This window comes from Crassostrea angulata, chromosome 6 (assembly GCF_025612915.1).
Source record: "Crassostrea angulata isolate pt1a10 chromosome 6, ASM2561291v2, whole genome shotgun sequence".
NCBI classification, from domain to species: Eukaryota; Metazoa; Mollusca; class Bivalvia; order Ostreida; family Ostreidae; genus Magallana; species Magallana angulata.
Window position 1 is genome coordinate 40,318,130 of NC_069116.1, and position 19,341 is coordinate 40,337,470.

Genomic DNA, 19,341 nt, shown 5'->3' on the forward strand with positions numbered 1-19,341 from the left:
GGTCGAACTCTGACCAAGATAAAAAAAAAAAAACTACCAGCTCGCTTCAAAAGCCTAATAAATCAATTATTTTTTATAACAAATGCAATATGCATGTATTTTTCAGAAAAGTAATGTCTGAGATACACTCATGCCGAATTTCAAGTTGATGGGTCTTAAATCTACGTCATTATTCTCTCGAAATCGCCAGTTTATTTTTACTCTGACATTTACCGGTCCAGGGCACACGATTGGATTATGCCTACGACTATTAACAGCAGTATTGCAACAAGTCGAGAAACATTCGCACTAATTATTGATCAATTATGCATCTGTAGGAAAGTTAGATTGAAGGCCTGCGGGGTCAACTCTAAGTGTTTATGCCTGAGTTTTATAGGTTATACGATCAAATTACACTCATTCATACTCAGGCTTACACACCTACACGATTGCATATTGGGATTTACAAGTTTACAGGTCTGGATTTTTGAACACGATTACTCTCCATAAATAAAGCAATTGCAAAAAAGGATTATGTACAACGATAACAAAGGAATGAAAACTAAAAACTTGAAAAATCATCTCGTTTTTATTCAGTGTTTCATGACTGGTTGAATCACTACTTACGAAGAAAATTGTTGTTTAGAAGATACATTCCTGTCTCAAAACTGACCGTTTAAATTGAATTTTAAACGTTCTTCAATTAAAAACTTCAATTAAAGTTATCAATTATAAAACGAACTTGTTTCGTGATAAGGCAAAACTTTGAATCATTATCATAATATTCCTATTTTTTTGTTTAAAGTGTGTCAATGTTTGTTATAGTATGTTGTTTCTACATCTATTTCTCAACTTACATGTAACACAATTCAAACATGTATTTCAGTTAACATGTCGAAATTCTTGGAACTTTATTTCGCAAATAACATATTATAAAATAGTAATTATAAGAGAAAATAAGAAGTTGGGGAGTGAATGAATGAATCAATGAATAAAACAATCAGTCATTTATCATGCACAAAGGATACTATATTATGTATAATATCTTTACGATCAGGACTCGCAAGCTGTCGATAATCGTTGCAATCGCTAGTCTGTATGAGCTTATCGGTTACGTGTATTGTCAATTTAATGTGCTACTTGTAATAAGAGGTTTTATTTATCCCTAAAGCTCACTCCTATATATTTCACAATATTCTCATAAATCTCGAGATAGATTATGAGGCTTCTCTTATTTTTTGACTATTTGTTCTCGTATTGGACGTAAAGCGCAAAATTTGAGTACTGTCTCTGTTCGCGCACCATACATTCAGAGTGCGACTACCCCTCGATCGCAGGAACTGCTAAATGGAAAGTTTAATATCACTTTTATGATGGCGTACTTAATAGCAACATGAATTTAGTCTAACACGTTTTGAATATCATGTTGTTTAAAAAGGCATTATGACCGACGACAGTAAAAACTGAAACTTAACTACTACGCTTTGTAAATGTAATGTGAACAAAAGATGAACAAATAAATATTTTTAAACTTAAGAAATCTTAAGCATGTCCTAAAAATTAATCTCCATAGTTTTGTGATAATTTGATTTATCACGAATTGGTTAGTTAAGTTTCTTTTTATAAGCCGTCGTCACCTGTGGTTTAGAGAAATTTTTCTATATTGATGTTTTTTTAGGTAATATTTTAACCTGTATGCAACATAAATTGCACTAATTGAAAGATTGTTTTGTTTTAGGAGAGAAATCCCCTTCTAAAATTTTAATACTATGGTTTGTCTATATATACGAGGGTTGTTCGGAAATTATTGAGACATTTACTCATACTCCCTTGAGAAAAAAGATAAATCATTGAAATTTTACTAAAAAGTTAACCAGGATACCATTTTTTAATGTGAATATTTCCAGTCATTGACATAATTAGATTATATCTGGTAAGCTGTCAAACTTGCTTACGTCCAGTGACCCGGAGCAACCCCAAACTCATCGCAACGTCATTTCCAGGCGTTTTCTTCCTTATATGTTTTGACGCCTTACAAACAAACGGAAAACTTTAATTTTTCATTTTATGATATTAACGTAACGCAAATGTGATATTGTGGAAGCATACACTAAAGATCCTCCCGTGATTTAGCGGAAATGTAATGAACATGCGCAAGATTGTAAAATCCAAAATATCCAGATGATTTCCGGATTTTTTAAAGGATTTTTCGTTAATTATTAATAAGCGAAGCTTGATTGAGAAAAAGTAAAAACAAATTGGCAATCTTCGATTCTGTTATCTTAATATAGTAGTATACTAGATGGGCTGCAAAGGTCTTTTTACGTGTTTTCCACCAATTTGATGCATGAGGTTATCGGTTACTTGTATAGTCAATGTAACGTACTACTAGTAATAAGAGCTTTTATCTATCCCCAAAGTGCACTCCAAAGTTAAGTCTATTTTCTGAGTATCTGTCCTCCTTATGGACGCAAAGGTACTTAAATATATAGTTTAAGTATGTTTACGATAAACAACATATATAGTACGTACTCAATTTCAATTTTGTTGAACCTTCAAAACAACTATGAATTATGACGTTGTTTGTGGGAAGGCATTATTTTGGTAACAAAGACTTTTTAAATTTAGAATATAACAATTTTACCGGCGTTTTCTTCTAGTACAGTCATGTATTTTTTATTCTCTTTTGTAGAATGTAGAAGTTGAGAAAATGATATGACAGCGGGTTAGTGTTGATTTTTTTTATGATATATGGATGATATAATGTTTAAAATGTAGAAAGAGTAGGTCTGTTACGAAAATTCAGGAAAACTGGAGTCGAAACATGGGTCGAAGCGTAAACCGTCTTTGGTTTCGACATTTACACATTTTCCAGAATCAAAATATGAAGGCTTGCGAAGAGAAGTGGATGTAGGTTATGCCTGTCCACTTCTCAAAAGAGAATAATGTAATTCTATGAATAATCCAGGCACTTTACTTGTTTTACTAAGAAATGATTCTTATATCCCATATATTAAAGAACATTTAAAAGGAAATGCAACAACGTGGATTAATTGTTAGTATTGCAAATTAATTTTTACTTCTTGATATATTAAACAAGAGGCATGGGGACAACATCGCTCACCTGAGCAACAATAGCCATAACTGATCAGAAATGCTTTACATCCATAATAGATTACCAAATATTAAATAACTAGGCAACTTAGTATAGTATGTCTTGTTTATAGAGTTTTTTATTTCTTCCACATATTCTTAAATAAACGTTGAGCTCCTTCAGGTGTTTCAGTATTTTAAGGTTGTACTCTAAATATTTCTATGTAAGAATTCGACCCCACTGTGGCCTCGCCCTACGCCCGGGAATCATGATTTGATCAAAGTTGATTCTCAAGGTCTACCTGCAGATGCTTTCACAAAATCTACAGATTTTCTGGCTTTCCAGATGTTCTACTTATCATCAATTAAATCAAGACGTAATAACGCTTGAATTACGTCAGACTTTGTTTTGTAACATATGGATCATTGCCTTAAATTTCAACCTAATCCTGAAAGATGAAACCAGAGAAGTTCCGCAAGGAATGTGATACGGCTCCGTATCAGCTCTGCAGATCGATAACAGCCCTACAGGATCCGTATCATCTCTGGATGCCTAATGGCCTAAAACTTTGTTGTATAAAAATGTACTAGTCTTTACAATTCTCAGGAAATGTGTGATATTTTGTAATGTATTTGTATACCTATTGCTCTTTGTGTTATTGTCATTTATTAAAGGAAAGTTGTAGTTTGTCTCAACATAATCGAGTTATTTTATGTTGTGACTCTGGCTATATCAACGTTACGTTTATGTTTGTAATCTTTATTTAATGACCGGTTATATATTTATAATTGTAAGAACGTAGGTAGGCAGGCATAATTCTTTTTATTCTGGGGAAGAAAATGATAATGTGAAAACTTCACCTTCGGACAGTCGGACATCATACAAAACATAATAAGAAAAGCTCATGCATTTGAGCTATCAGTCCAAGTAAGCTATTACAATTCTCCATCAATCTATCTTTTTGTGTGTGGAAAAGATCAACAACAAAGACAGGAGAAAAGTATTTCTTGTATGTTTAAGTTTTCTCAACAAAAATTATATTCTTACACGAATAGTCGCACAAAATAATGTTAACATTCAACATTTGTTGAGTTTACACGAACCATCAGGGCATTTATATAGGCCTTCTGGACAGGACCCACCATCCTTAGAACCTACAAATGCAAAAAAGAAGATTAAAATATCAGATATTTTAATGTAAAATAATTAAACATAATTTTATTTCTAGCATAACACCTGTTTTGACTTTAAATCCAATTTAAATTCATATCTGCCATTTACCTTATAAAGCTTAAATGCTGAAATTCACAACTTTCTAGTGTTTTGTCCGTTTCAAAAATATATTTTTTATAAAGCAGTATTTTTTGCAACATACATTAAATAATGGGAAATTTAAAAAAAAAAATAGGGAAAGGAAAGGCTTCTTACAAAATTTCAAAATGCACTGCATTTGAAAAAAATCATTGATAAAAATATCATCTTTCAAGATGGGAACTTATTCATCAACATATTTATCAATGGCATTTGACTAAATCCTTGAGATCATTTTTGCATTCTTTGTAATAAAAGCTGAGATATTTAGAGATGAGAACTTACACACAGCAGTTGATTCATCACTTGCGTCAGTGCAATCCGGTAATCCATCACATTTATACTCATAAGAAACACATCCCATTTTGTCAAGACATTCAAATTCGGTGTCAGGATTCTTACAAACTGAAACAGCAAAATTACATTTTTTGAGACGCATACATTTACCTATAAAAAAATCCTTTAGAAGTCATGACGCCTAAAAATGTACTACTACAACTGCTAATGTAATTATAAAAAAAATCAATCTTATAATGATAATTGAATATTTTCAAATTTAAATTTGTTAACTAAAAGCATTTAAAATTAGAAACTGCACTACATCACCTAAAATTAAAGAGAGACATTACAGCTAATTTTCCTACAGTTTACATAACAAAGAATTGTGAGCTCTGTACCTCCCTTTTAACTCGACCACTGAAATAAAACAATAAAATTTTGTTCGAAAAGCATTGGAAACATCAAAACTGGAATAACAAATTTTGACCAAAACAGTGACCGTGCCCTATTAAAGTTATTGAAAGTCAGTTTATATGAGTATAAAAGATGTAGATATGTAATTTATTCCTATTTATTCAATTCTTTATCAGCAAATAAACATATGAAGACGCATTTTCGTCTTAGATAACGCCAGCAAAAAGTTTATGTATCTCATTTTTGTATTTGCGCAATGAAAGAGTGCTTTAGAAACATACTTTTTTGCTCGTATAATTGTTTAGCAATTGCATTCATTCTTATTGAACACATATAATGAATATTGTAAATGCTAGAAAAAAGTATTCAGAAGCACTACAATTGCATACCTGAGCAAATTTAAACCTTATAAATATATTATCCTATGAAATTGATAAGAGAAAAGTCATGTCTTTTAAAATTAGCCAACACAAAAATATGAACGGCGTTACAACATTTATGATAGTCAAATAAGCTGATAAAAAATTAACCATTGAGACATCGATAATAGGTTTTTATGCCTATCTGAAGAAAGATATGCTAGGGGTATGGGAAAAATGCTTTAGGTAAAAAAACCACTTAATTAAATGTTACTCTATAATTAATTGAACTGTTAAAAAAATTGTTAGAAAAACGTGCGTGTGATCCGCTGTAGTTTATAGAATATCAAGAACTCACTTGAACAAGGTTTTGTGTTGCATTCTGTTATTTCATTTGCTGGGCCAGCACATGGGTAACCTCCAAATTGTGGAGGTGGATTTGTACAGGTCCGTTTTCGCAATTGTGTACCTCCTCCACATGTAACGGTACAGGACATCCACGCACCCCAGTCAGAATATTTACCATCAACTGGGCAGTTGTTTGTATTGCAGTTTTCCGATTGTTCCGATTCGTTGGAGCATTCTTTCCCTCCAAATTGTGGAGGTGGATTTGTACAAGTTCGTTTTCGCAGTTGTGTACCTCCTCCACAGGTAACGGAACATGAGGTCCACGCACCCCAGTCAGAATATCTTCCATCTATGGGACATTCGGGTGTATTGCATTCAAGAAAATCTTGTCGTTGGCCATCGCACTCTGTGCCACCATACAATGGGACTGGATTTGTGCATGACCTATTTCTTCCTTGTACGCCACCGCCACAAGTTTCCGAACATTGCGACCATTCACTCCAGAAACTAAAACCGCCATTAATTGGACACGGAGTAAGATTACAATCTGACGATTCATGGAATAGTCCAGTGCAGTTTTTTCCACCAAATGCCGGAAAAGGGTTATTACATTGTCTTAACCGTTTTTTATTGCCCCCTCCACAGCTATGCGAACAATGAGACCATGCTTGCCATTCGCCAAAAGCCCCATCAATTGGACACGGCTGTGTATTGCACTTTGAATAATCTTTATCGTTCCCGCTGCATTGTTTTCCACCGTACTGTGGAGGTGGATTGTTACACCTTCGTAATCTTGATATAAATCCTCCACCACATGAATGAGGACATGATGACCATGCAGTCCAGTCACTGTATTTTCCGTCAATTGGACAATGTTGTACACTACAGTTTATAATTTGTTCTTTTGCGCCAGCGCAGTTTTTACCGCCATATAACGGAGATGGGTTTGTACAGGATCGGGATCGAATTGAGGTTCCACCACCACAAGAGACAGTGCACAATGACCATGCACTCCAGAGAGAAAACCCACCATCAATGGGACACTGATGTACATTACAATTTAGAGACTCGGAAAAATGACCATTGCAAGGCTTTCCTCCATGTTGTGGAGGGGGGTTGCTACATGATCTGTTACGTATAACTACACCTCCTCCACAACTTTGCGAACAATCAGTCCAGATGCTCCATTCAGTAAATCTTCCATCAACTGGACAAGGAAATTCGTTACACCATATTATTTGCGAAGTGTTTCCAATACAGTTTTCACCGCCATGCGCTGGTGTTGGAGAATTACAGAACCTCATCCTCTCTCTGCTACCTCCCCCACAGCTTCTAGAACAACCTGACCATGTACCCCAATTTCCAAAACCACCATTAACAGGACAAGGTGATGTGTTGCAAGTATCTGACTCATCAAAAGAATCCGAGCAATTTTGTCCTCCGTATTGTGGCAACGGATTCGTGCATGTTCTTTTTCTTGATTTTAATCCACCGCCACATGAAACAGAACAAACACTCCACAAATTCCATTCGCTGAAACCACCATCGATTGGACAGGGTATTTTATTGCAAATTCTAGTTTCCTCAAACAAACCAGTGCAATTATCTCCTTCATACTGAGGTTCTGGATTGTTACAAAATCGTTTTCTACTTGACAAACCTCCACCGCAAGTATCTGTACAAGAAGCCCAAACACTCCACTCTGAGAATCCACCATTAACGGGACAAAAGTTATTATTGCAACTTCCATATTCAAAATAAAGTCCACTACATGGCAGACCACCATATCTAGGGTAGGGATTAGTACATGTTCTATTTCTATTTTTAGTCCCACCACCACAACTTGTTGTACAGTGTGACCAGCTGGTCCATTCCGTGAATCCGCCATCAACAGGACAGGGAGTCATGTTGCAGATATCGAGTTCATTTTCTGCACCAAGGCACGGACGCCCATTATTTCTGGGCACAGGGTTATTACATATTCTGAATCTTTCGCGGTTGCCTCCTCCGCATGAGACATTGCAAGCACTCCAAGAACTCCATGCATTCCAACCACCATTAACATTGGATGCTGAATAATATTTTGGAAAAGACGTGTGCAAAATTAATGACAATTGTTAATCATTACTGAATTAAATATAAGTGATTCAAGAACTACACTATGGTTCCAAGGAAATTGGATTTGCATCTGAAAATTGTGACAAATTAAATTTTAGTTTTAATTTGTTAGTTTGATCTTGAATCTTAATACGAAAACAAATATGCCCAAAACCTGACATTCACATTCCTGTTTGAAAAGGGTTTTTGGGTTATTTTGGGTTATATAGATCATCAGATATTTAAGCCAGTCTTCCTTAAAAAGGGTTTGTTTTATTAATCAATCATTCACCGTTCTGTTCAAATTAACAAATCCACAACCAAATTTGTGATAACTTAAATACACTGTAGTTAAAACTTTGTATATCAAAATAATTGCATCTTTATTAGTCGCGATATACACAAAATGGCTTAAGGACAGACGAGACGTTTCTCAATTTTATATAATTTTCCTTGATATTTTATTCCTTATTTATTAACATTTAAACCAAAATTCTCAATTCAGAGTACACTACCAGGCTCGTTTCGGAGCTAGACTATTTCGAATTTTCCTAAAAATAGCACACAAAATGCATTTGAATGCTTATAAGTAAAGTCGTACTATATATTTTCAATTGAAAACTTTATATTCAAATAAAAAAAGAATAATATTACATAGAAATATAATTATGAAATAACGAAGTGGAAATCTGCACATCGTGGAGATAGGAAAAAATGGAAGATAGGTTGCGTCTGACCTTAAAGTGGAAATTAAATACCTGCACATGTCCTGTTTTGCACAACGCTCAAAATTTGTGAAAGAGTGTTAAATGACGGGACTTGGAATACGTGCTCATCACTCGGAAGTGACGCTATTAAACTCAGTCCCTCTTTGATAATGCTTCTTCCTACTCCAATCGAAAAGATGCGCACTCCTTGACTGCGCAGTAAGGCGGCTTCTTCCCGTGTTTTCTCCTGATTAGTTGATACACCATCCGTAATCAGAATGACGACTTTAGAAGCGTCTGTCCTTGTGGTGTTAAACATGGACGTCCTTGCATATCTCAACGCTTTGTCAGTCTCTGTAGATCCTCCAGAAGAATATCGAACTCGATCTATTTCTGACATAATGACAGATAGACTAGAAAAATTGCGGAATCCAAATATTTTTGATACGGAACTACTGAAAGTCAAAGCGCTAAATCTTAGAGACAGAGAATTAAGACCTCGGATAAACTCTTTCACAAACATTTTCATGGTGTTAAAATTATATGGCCCCACAGTTCCTGTTTCATCCATCATAATTAAGATATCTGCAGCCCCACAATCTACAATACACAAATCAATGTTATTTTTATACTTCATTTAAACATAAATGACACACATTCAATCTTAGTAGCTGTGTAATTAAAAACGTCCGTATGCTATGTATTATAGAAACTATGATTTGAACAAACAAGAAGGCCTTTGAAAGAAGAGGCTCTGGGACCATTACTGTTGGAACTCCCATGGTGACCTCCTAATCTTCACCGTACCAGCGCAATATAATTGATGCTTTCCTCTGTCGTATTGTTAAATAAGACACTTCTTCTGACGTTCTCTGATTCTCAGCAATGTTCGATAACTCTAAATTATTCGATTTTTTTATTCGTACCATAAATCTGACTTCTACATGTATTTAGACACATTTGATAAGTCTTCAACTGTTAATATTACACAACGCCATTCTATCAACTGCTTGACTTAGAGGCTCCATGGAGTCCTACTACATAGAGGTGAATGGGTTCGGACCACCGATGCAACGGTTTTTTTTTCTAATTTAATTTCAACTCCTCTACGTTTTTTATTCCGTCATATTCATCGTGGCCAAAAAATTGTAATAACTTCGTAAAATCCAATGGATACTATCAAAACATCTCTTTTTATTTAAAACATAAAATTTGAAGGATAAATAACATTTTTATGATGAAAAAAAATATTTTGAGGCTGAGTATCGGAGATCCTTAAATATTACTTATCGTTTTTTCAAGGGATAACCATAAAACGGTCAAAAAGCAATATCCACATAGCGCTCAACATAACATACCCCTTGTCCTGTGAATGGGCCTTATTAAGAATTAGATAAATGTCTTCTCAAACTGAGTTATTCATCATCGGAGCTTTTTAGATCGCGGGGGGTCTTTTTATAGATGAGTCATTGTCATCACTTACAAAGACAGAATTTCAATGTTATTTTATTATAGAAGTACTACTGTAACACACACATACTGACGAACCTCTTACAGCGCCACCAGTTTGGGTTTCTTTACAAACTACTCCGGCGTCCTCGATGTGCCTGCAATTGTTCCGCCGCAAACCTCTGTGTGAACAATTGTAAATAGACCTCTCCGTACCCTTACACTGTACGTCATCAAGCATGATGTCACCAACGCCGGAACGGAATTCTCCCCCTTTTTTCGCAACAGCACCCTCTCTACGAAATGGAAAATGTGATGTTTTTAAGATTGTGGAATACGTAAGTGTATTCACTAAATACGGTCCAGTTTTTTCTTTAAAGATATTAAAAAAAAAAAAACTTAACAGCTGTTTTTTAAATACATCTATGAATTTAAAAAAAGATATTCACTACTGGTATATACAAAAAACACATATATCGGAAGATGGTAATTTTATAATTATATGGTGAAAAGTAAACAACAGCAAAAATCAAATACAACTAACAGAGTCATAGAAAATTAACGGCTAAGACAAAGTATTAATGATGTTGTAGCAAAGTATTCAGAAAAAAGATCGTTACATAATCGACTGTAACAAATACAAACATTTATAACAAAGAATGTGGGCGCATAAGATGTAGATTCGGCAGGAATCTGGGCGCACAAGGAGAGTGAAAATTTCATCAATTAATTTTGAATATTTTTCGAAATATAACCGTTATTTGGTTTCTGTTGGATGTGGAAAGAGTGGAAAAATATTTGAAATACAAAAGGTTTTATTATAATATGGGTCTAAATATAGCAACACGATGCAATTCATGCAAAATCCTACTTATTAACAACTGTTTTTAAATGATTTTGTTGTCTCTGGGTCTTCTCTCCACAAATTTGAAACGTGTAAAGATAACATTTTTCAACATAAAAAATGTCGCTTTTTAAAAAAAGATGGAGAGATGACCCAGAGATGACTAATTATGTACTTTTTCAAATTATTTTTTGAAGGATAAAAAACTAAGTCTATTGATATGACAGTGTTGTTTCAAACAGTACTTTATATAGCATATATTGACAAGTCTCGCATGGCTCAGTGGTTTCGTCCTGGATTAGTGAATATATACATTCAGTGTTTTGGGTTCAAATCCAACTGGTGGTCTTTTAAAAAAAAATTAACTTTTTTGTTTTAAATGTTTGTTATTATAACATGATGTTGAATTATAATATACCGGTATATTTTAATTTTTTGTTATTGATTTCTAGATCTGCTGTATGAACACTATTAAAAATTAAATTCTTTTCTTATTACTAGTTTTTTAGGATATACACAATTTAACTTCATTAAAATATGTTTGCATTAACATTTCTAACTAGTTATCGGTTAACCTCTCATTGCCATTTTTTGAAAGCTTTGTGAGTTTTTTAATAACCGGAATAGCCATGTACTTCGACTCTCAACTTAATATATTTTTGTTGAAACCTGTACATAGCCTTTCGAGGTTATAGACATTTAAATCCCAATTGATTCGTGTCGAGGATTCCTGCAAACTTACAATCTTGTGCGCTCACGGAAATACGCATTCCTAATTTTATATATAAACAATTTAGATAAAAATTTCCTCTTGCCATTTGAAATGTTGGGCAAAAAAGTTTTAAATATAGCACAATATTCGGAATAATTTACGGTTGTCTAAATTTTTAAAATAACTTTTTAAAAGGATTCTTTAAAAACAAACAGAAAAGTCGCCAAGCATTGTATAAAAATTCAATTCCACATTGAAATTTACAGTTTATCTCAGCTTGGAATCCAGTAATACGTTGCTATTTACATGTATTTAAGAAAACAATAAAAAACAAAATAGTATTATCTAAAGAAAAAACATTTTGTGAGTTTGCTTCTTTGCAATTTATGTAAAAGTATCTTACATATAGGGATATTTTAATATTTTTTCACTGATTCAATTTTTATGTTACTCAGATCAAAATATCCATGAACAATAAATTAATGTTTAATAAAATGAACATTTTAAATGTATACGATGGTCAAATCCATAATCTGGATCGGGAATCATGTATTGACTTATAGGCTAACCTTTGAAAACCTAGCATGGAGCATACGACCGCGGCGTCATCATTATCCCACAAATCGTCGCAGACTGTGCCCCAGGAGCCATCGCTATATATCTCCACTCGACCCTCCAGAGAGGAAGAACCTTGAGCTAAGCGCACAGCTCCTTCTATACATACATGTACATATAAATTTCAGAGGTTAGAAATTCAAAGTTAGAAATTCAATTTACAATTCCAGAGAGAGAGAGAGAGAGAGAGAGAGAGAGAGAGAGAGAGAGTATTTATTATAATAGCACATATACATGTATTAAATACATGTTGTCATAATAAATGTATAATGATAACAATAACTGGTGGATGTAATAATGAACGTTTATACACATGTACTTGAATGTAATTCACAGAAGGACGGGGAGAGGGGATGAAGTGGAATTGCATTTTTTTCATTAAAAGGAAGAACTATACAGGTCTCTTTATTAGAAAGGTCTAAAAAAAAAATATCAACCTAATGAACAAATAACTCCCGCGTCTTCTGAATGTCCACAGTTATGGGTCCCCACGGATGATTTGTTGCAGTGAAAAAGATCTCGTTCTGTTCCTTGACATACAATGTCATCCATCCAAATCCGACCTCGCCCCTGACCGAAATACGCAGAGGGTTTCGGAATGGCGTTTTCTCTGTCAAACAAAAATTATTTCATTGTTATTTACTAGTCATTTGGGTGTCTCAATGAGAAGTGAATATCCTTCTTTTCCTAATATCTGTGACATTTACCTACAGAATAAGAAAACAAACACTGAACAAAAAGGTTAACCTTGAAAATCCCAGCATGAAGCAGACGACAGACGCGGCCATGCTATCCCATGAGTCATCACAAAGAGTACCCCACTCATTGTTATAATAAATCTCCACTCTTCCCTCCATCGGAGAAGTTCCACCCATCAATCGTATGTTAGGTGCTTTAAGAGTTAAAGATGAAATAAGAAGAAAAACCGCAAATTTTAGTCCATGTCTCACAAATGTTTGAATGATACTGTCGAAGATATTTCGTATACTTTTTCCGTAGATATACGTTATGATGAATGAATTTTTTTTCTCTCATTGATAATTTTTAAGTTTTATTATCATCATCTTTATTAAAATTTTACAATAAGTAACGAGTAGCAATTGTTCCATATCACTAGACGCAGTTTGAAGGTGAAGGAACCGTCTTTCAAAAATATTTAAATACATGTTTATCTCCGTTTGATAACAATACTCAAAATATATTTTGAATGAAAATTAAAAATCTTCTTGCGAGTTTTTTTCGTTTTTATATACCGGTATAATAGCTCAAATCTGAAAAATAACATTAACAATAGGCACAAAGAACTATGATTATATATATTCGCATGTGAATATGGAGATGCTTTTCTGATGAATAGTGGGAATCTAAAATAAATTTACGGTATAGTTTGTTTGTGCGCCAGCCAAGGTATCTATGACTAGGATAAAATCATACCCGTATCAAAGTTACACACTACCCCTGCATCTTCATTGTGCCCACAGTTGTGGAAACCCAGAGGCCTCTGAGAGCAATGAAATAAATCAACATCAGCATCGGTACATTGGAGCTCGTCCATCCAAATTTGCCCTACTCCGATACCAAAAAATGCCTGGTGTTTCGCCTTTGCATTTATTCTTCAATTTAAAAATATGAAGAAAAAAAATATATAATAAATCATTAACAGCATTAATTCATGATTATCATTATCAACATCATCTTCACCACAGATATATTTCATTGGTATAATTTTTGTAGAAAATCTTCATAAAAAATAGCAGAAAGTTATCAATGTTTTGTAATTATGATCATCACATCACTGACAATAGCGGCGTTATTCAAATGTTAAATGCACACTGTCCCTTCCCATTTTTAATTTTACCTGTTGTAACCCAGCATTGAGCAGACGACAGCTGCATCTTTGTCATCGAAATTATCATCACACACTGTCCCCCATTCTCCGTTGTAAAACACCTCTACCCGACCTTCCGCCGACGAATTTCCGTTTACCAGTCGAACTTTGTTTAACTGGACTGAAATCCAAATACATCAAATTTATGTATGTGCCTTTTGTTTTGAACATTTATGTAGGAAATAAGGATTAACTGGATCAAATCCAATAAAGACGGAAGGGTTTTATAATGGACGAGATTATATCTGACCGTATATGATCACCTCATAATATTCAAAGAATGATTCCTATTTAATATTTATATAATTTCAGCAGCTGCATGTTTAGATATTATAATAGTCATTTATGAAATGTATTGGACATTGTATAGATTACAAAATCGATTTGTAGTGTTGCATGAAGTCACTAAAAATGTAAATAAGATCAAAATATATCAAGGCTAATGACATTTTTCATTTCTTCGCTGAAAATTCTAATATTTATTCAAAACATTCAATGAATAAATTTCAAAATTTTGGAAAACTGCACATTGTAAACCGGGTTCATGGATAGTTCAAGTTCACTTGACACTACTTATTATTGTAGGCGTTCGCGAGAGGAACTGTCTAAAACGCGGAACAGAAAGCGGAACGGACTGGAAAGTATGAAATTCAATTATAGTAAAAAATTTAAATAATGAAATTTAAAAAAAAATGATTTTTTTTAATTTAAGGAATATACCAAAGTTAAAGTAGTAATATATTAATTGCATTCGGTACACTCAAGTTTTTGCAAAGGAGATGAGAGGATATATATTGGTAACAAAATTCACGGTTATTAAGAAGTTGAATGTCTTTAAAATGCAACGTTGCGTTTGTGCGTCGTCTGACGTTATAAGCGTAACGTTAAGTTAAAACAAGTATTGTGCGCGACGTCAGACCTAAACTGATTTTGTTGCGGATGCATGAAAACTTTTTTCTAAAAGATCAAATTTATTGTGAATGACCACTTATCCAAAGTTTACAAAAACACTTTACTGATTGATTGAATTTAGGATCATTTAGTACATTGACATCATTGATATATGTAACATTGTATAAGAATTGATTTGTCTATCTCTTCGGCATTCCATTCAAATCCAATCTGCGTTTTAAATGAACCCTTCGCGAAGATTTGGCTTCACACCTGCAGTAAACAATTTCCCCCTGTATATTTTGTTTGGACATTAACGCATCTGGGTTTTGTTAGCCTACAAAATATTTCATTACTTGAAGCAAGGTAGCACTGTGGAAAGTACACGGGATCATTACGCAGTTTTGAACTTTGATATAAAATCACACATTTTATACCGTAATTAAGTTTTTTTTATTTAAGACATGGACACTACGACGATTCAACAAACACCTGTCTCAACATCGGAAATGGCCACTACTGTTTCCTGTTATTGGAATCTTCCCATAATGGAATGGGTGAAAATAGTCATTCTTACTCTGGGATTTATCGGGAATGGATTGGCTTTTCTGGTCATCGTTCTAAACAAAACTCTACACAGCCATTCGTTTGCTATAATTGGCGCGATTGCTCTCTCGGATTGCATCTATTGCCTGGGTGGAGTTCTATGGGGTTTTCTTGTTTACGGATTTATGGATCCCATGAATTATCGCAACTTACTCAACTGTCTTGGAGATTTTTTCAATATACATGTAAAAACTGTCATGTCTGGAACGATATCAGCGGCCTACATTGCTTCCGGTTTCTTCATTGCAACGTTGTCAGTGTTCCGATATATTATAGTTTGTTGCAATGCCAGAACAAAGAAGATCCTCAAAAAGAAATCGGTTGTCTTTATCATCATTTCTGTTGCAGTATCTTCCATCATTTTTGCAGTTCTGAAAACCATTTACTCGGGAAGATTCAACAAGGTTCTTGATATCACCATCTCTTACCTTCTTCCACTTGTCATCATGATAGTATTTCTCGCTCTAAAAATCATTAAAATGACGAAAAGAAGAGACCTTCAATTATTCAATTCGACTTCAATTCGCAACATGGAGTTTATTTGCCTAGCAATAATTTTAACTTTCTTTGTTCTGCTTCTTCCATGGCACGTCTTGGCACTTTTGTACGAGTTTGATGTTTATCAACCGGAATATATTGCAGTGACAACAAGCGCTTTTCTATTGCAGCTGAACAATTGCATCAACCCAGTTTTTTATGCCTTTTTGTCGCCTAGAGTGCGGAAGGTCATGGCGTCATGTCTTTGTCGAGTAAATCAAAATACTGATACTCGGAAACAATTAAATTGCTCTACTCCTACAGAGTGTAGCAACCTGTGACTACTCATCAGTATAAGAAGTTGTTTGTGCAGTTATTATAGAATAATTCATGTTTAATTCTTTGTATCTATTGAAATCATATACATTTTGTACGCATGGAATAAGACAATTTTGTAATGTATATGTACATGTATTTCGTTCATTGTAAATATATAATAGCTTTTCAAACGTTATGTTTTTCCTTTCTTCGGAGTGGTGAAAATTTATTAAAAGGCTATTTCTAGTAAAGTACTAATTTAGGTTGAATGAAAAACGAAATCACCATAGGCTTTGGCCACGGTGTCATACAGAAGCATCAACACCCATGTGTGGTACTTGAAATTGTAATGCCCATGCTATATTGACTTAAAACCACAACTATTGCAAATACTTATGGCAGTACTTTAAACATCAAACTAGGTCGTGAATTTCAACTTCTGTATAGTGTGCATACACATTTTTACATCTGTTAAGTAACTTAAGTATGATAGCAATTTGATATATCTTTCCCATGTCTTGTCTTATTTATTATTTAGTTGTTAAAATTGAGAGAGAGAGAGAGAGAGAGAGAGAGAGAATGAACTTTTGAATAGTTTAAAAATAAATTTCACTAACCGTCACCAACCGCCGTTTGTACTGTGAAAACCAAACAAATCCACTTAACGGTATATTGGTAGGATTCCATTCCGCAGATGTTAGATAAAGCGTGTCATCATGAGTGATACTTTATCCAGTTGTACATTATTCAAATAGAATAACGGACTGCCAAGATCTCTTAGCGACAAAAAACGGAAGTGAAATCTTGAAAAGGGTTCTCATATTTATCAAACAAACGCACCATTCGGTCAACTAGCTACATGTATCTACTTATAGCTGACTGATGATAACAAAATTCTTAAGTTTACATTCTGCGTAATTGGACTTTGTTGTTTAAATGTGCATCCTTTGACGCAAATGTAGTTACGTGTATGTTAAATCAAAGAAAAAAAAATTCACTACACGAGTTTAATCTGAGCCAGATTTGTATTAATGTTAAGCTAATACAGCATATAACTGTGTGTCGGAAAGGTAGCATTTTTTTGCACCCGCTGGTGCTGTTTTAAAAATATTAAAAACCGTTGCATTAATTGTTTGTAAGCTTTGTTATTGAAGTGTCTTACTTATTAAGTAAGAACATTTAGAATGAAGAATCCGTTCATGTATCACGCATTCGCTGAGATGTCCCTATTAAGGTGCCTCACTACACCTTGAAATATACCCTCAAATCAGCAGAAAATTACTCGATTATAATAGATAGCATGATGGATAAGAAGTATATGTGTCAAATAGGCGAAAAATGTGCAATTTTAGATAAAAGAAAGATATTTTCAAAAATTTCATTCAGTAAACATGAACAAAAGCCCCATGCGGATTCGAACTCATGACCTGCGGTTCACAAGCCTGATACTTTAACCACTGAGATATTACGATATACATCTGAATCGATTGATACAAACAGTTTAACAAAACATTTAAATCTTGTGACGTAGTGTCTTAAAAAGTATCAGTCTCGGTGTAGTGAAGTACCTTAAATGGATTATACACCTCTTTGGCAAATTCATTTCGTTTGAACAAAATATATATATATATATATAATTATATATATACATTATAATGTTTTAACAACCAAAGCACCATAACCACGACTTTCAGTAGGTTATATCCCCCCTTTTCAAGAATATGAGAAATGACGCGCGTTCAGGAATTTCAGTTATTATTATATGCACTTGTCGTTTGTTAGATGTGTTAAAAATAATGTGCATATAGTACATTATGTACGTTATTAAAATAATTGAAAATAATGAAGAACAAACCCTAGCCTGGAACACTAAGCTCACTACACCACTGCTAAACGTTGACATTGCATATTGGACATTTATGGAATAGATACATCGACACATTCATATTGTCAGGTACTTTTGAAATAAACAATGAATAAGAATATAATTCTGGTATTTTTGCTTTTATTTTGTTTCTGTTTTTTTAAATTGTTGCTTAACGGCGTAGTGCAGAATGGGTTTTACCCCCAATTAGCTATACATCGTCATGAGTTCGAATCATGCCTGAGCTTACATTAAGGTGATATGGGTCATCTGTCGATATTAATGTGGATTAAAGTACATTATAATTTAAATAACTTCACCGGTTTAGAATTTTTAAATTTTACAATATTAAACCAAAAAGGATTTTTTAAAAAATATTTGTAGAGGTAAAAGTTGTAAAACCCCTAACAAGATTCGAACTCATGACTTACAGATTCGTAATAAACCCTCTAAACCACTTCGCTACGTTGAAAGGTGACCAAAAGAAACTACCTATATAATTACACTTGGTTTTATTGTTCATTTCGATAAACAATACGTCAAAACATGAAAGTGTCCCATACCACCTTAAGCATATAGAGTGATCTGCCCTTAGAAAAAAGATAGAAGAAATGATTATTTACAGTTTCTTACACAATTTATTATAAATTCAAATGTTCCGGCCATTATATTTGAATAGGAATAAGTAATTATATTCATAATTTTCATTATTTTTCGTAAAGTAAGTGAACAACAGTGATTTCTGTCAATGAATAGTCCAATAAACATTTTTCCTGCGAAAATAAAGGAGGTACCCTATGTTGAAAATGAGTTATAAGACTCAATATGCACACCTTTATGTGATATATGTTTCTCCAAATTCAAAAATGCACGTTTTGTTCATGATTAGAGTTCACCCACTTTTTTTTGAAAGTCAAAGAAATTTTTGGAGGTAAATTTAAATATAAACAATAAAATACTTTTTCGATGGTTCACATGAGAAATGCACGGCGTAAGCTTTGCACAGAAAAAAATTACCTAATCCGCTAAAAAGGGTTACATGTTTTTTCTGCAATGCTACTTTTATGCTTGTGTCATGCATATGATATA

The 19,341-nt window shown here is 33.7% G+C and overlaps 2 protein-coding genes across 3 annotated transcripts; one reads left to right on the forward strand and one right to left on the reverse strand.

Annotated features, from left to right (window-relative positions):
* Positions 1–4,068: 4,068 nt before the first annotated feature.
* On the reverse strand, positions 4,069–17,220 carry LOC128188452 (SCO-spondin-like). The gene is made up of 11 exons (XM_052859513.1): positions 17,006–17,220; positions 14,067–14,217; positions 13,643–13,821; positions 12,956–13,100; positions 12,646–12,818; positions 12,163–12,307; positions 10,137–10,333; positions 8,640–9,188; positions 5,795–7,855; positions 4,670–4,789; positions 4,069–4,227 (listed from the first exon to the last, which is right to left on the reverse strand). Exons 1-11 carry the CDS (start codon positions 17,073–17,075, stop codon positions 4,151–4,153), a joined length of 3,867 nt encoding a protein of 1,288 aa, XP_052715473.1. The 5' UTR covers positions 17,076–17,220; the 3' UTR covers positions 4,069–4,150.
* On the forward strand, positions 15,270–16,648 carry LOC128188456 (type-1 angiotensin II receptor A-like). 2 transcript variants are annotated; one of them, XM_052859518.1, is made up of 2 exons: positions 15,270–15,368; positions 15,450–16,648. In XM_052859518.1, the coding sequence occupies exon 2, from the start codon at positions 15,452–15,454 to the stop codon at positions 16,409–16,411; it is 960 nt and encodes a 319-aa protein (XP_052715478.1). In that variant the 5' UTR covers positions 15,270–15,368; positions 15,450–15,451; the 3' UTR covers positions 16,412–16,648. The 2 variants fall into 2 exon arrangements, with proteins under 2 accessions (XP_052715478.1, XP_052715479.1); XM_052859519.1 differs by having other exon boundaries at positions 15,305–15,353.
* Positions 17,221–19,341: the final 2,121 nt, after the last annotated feature.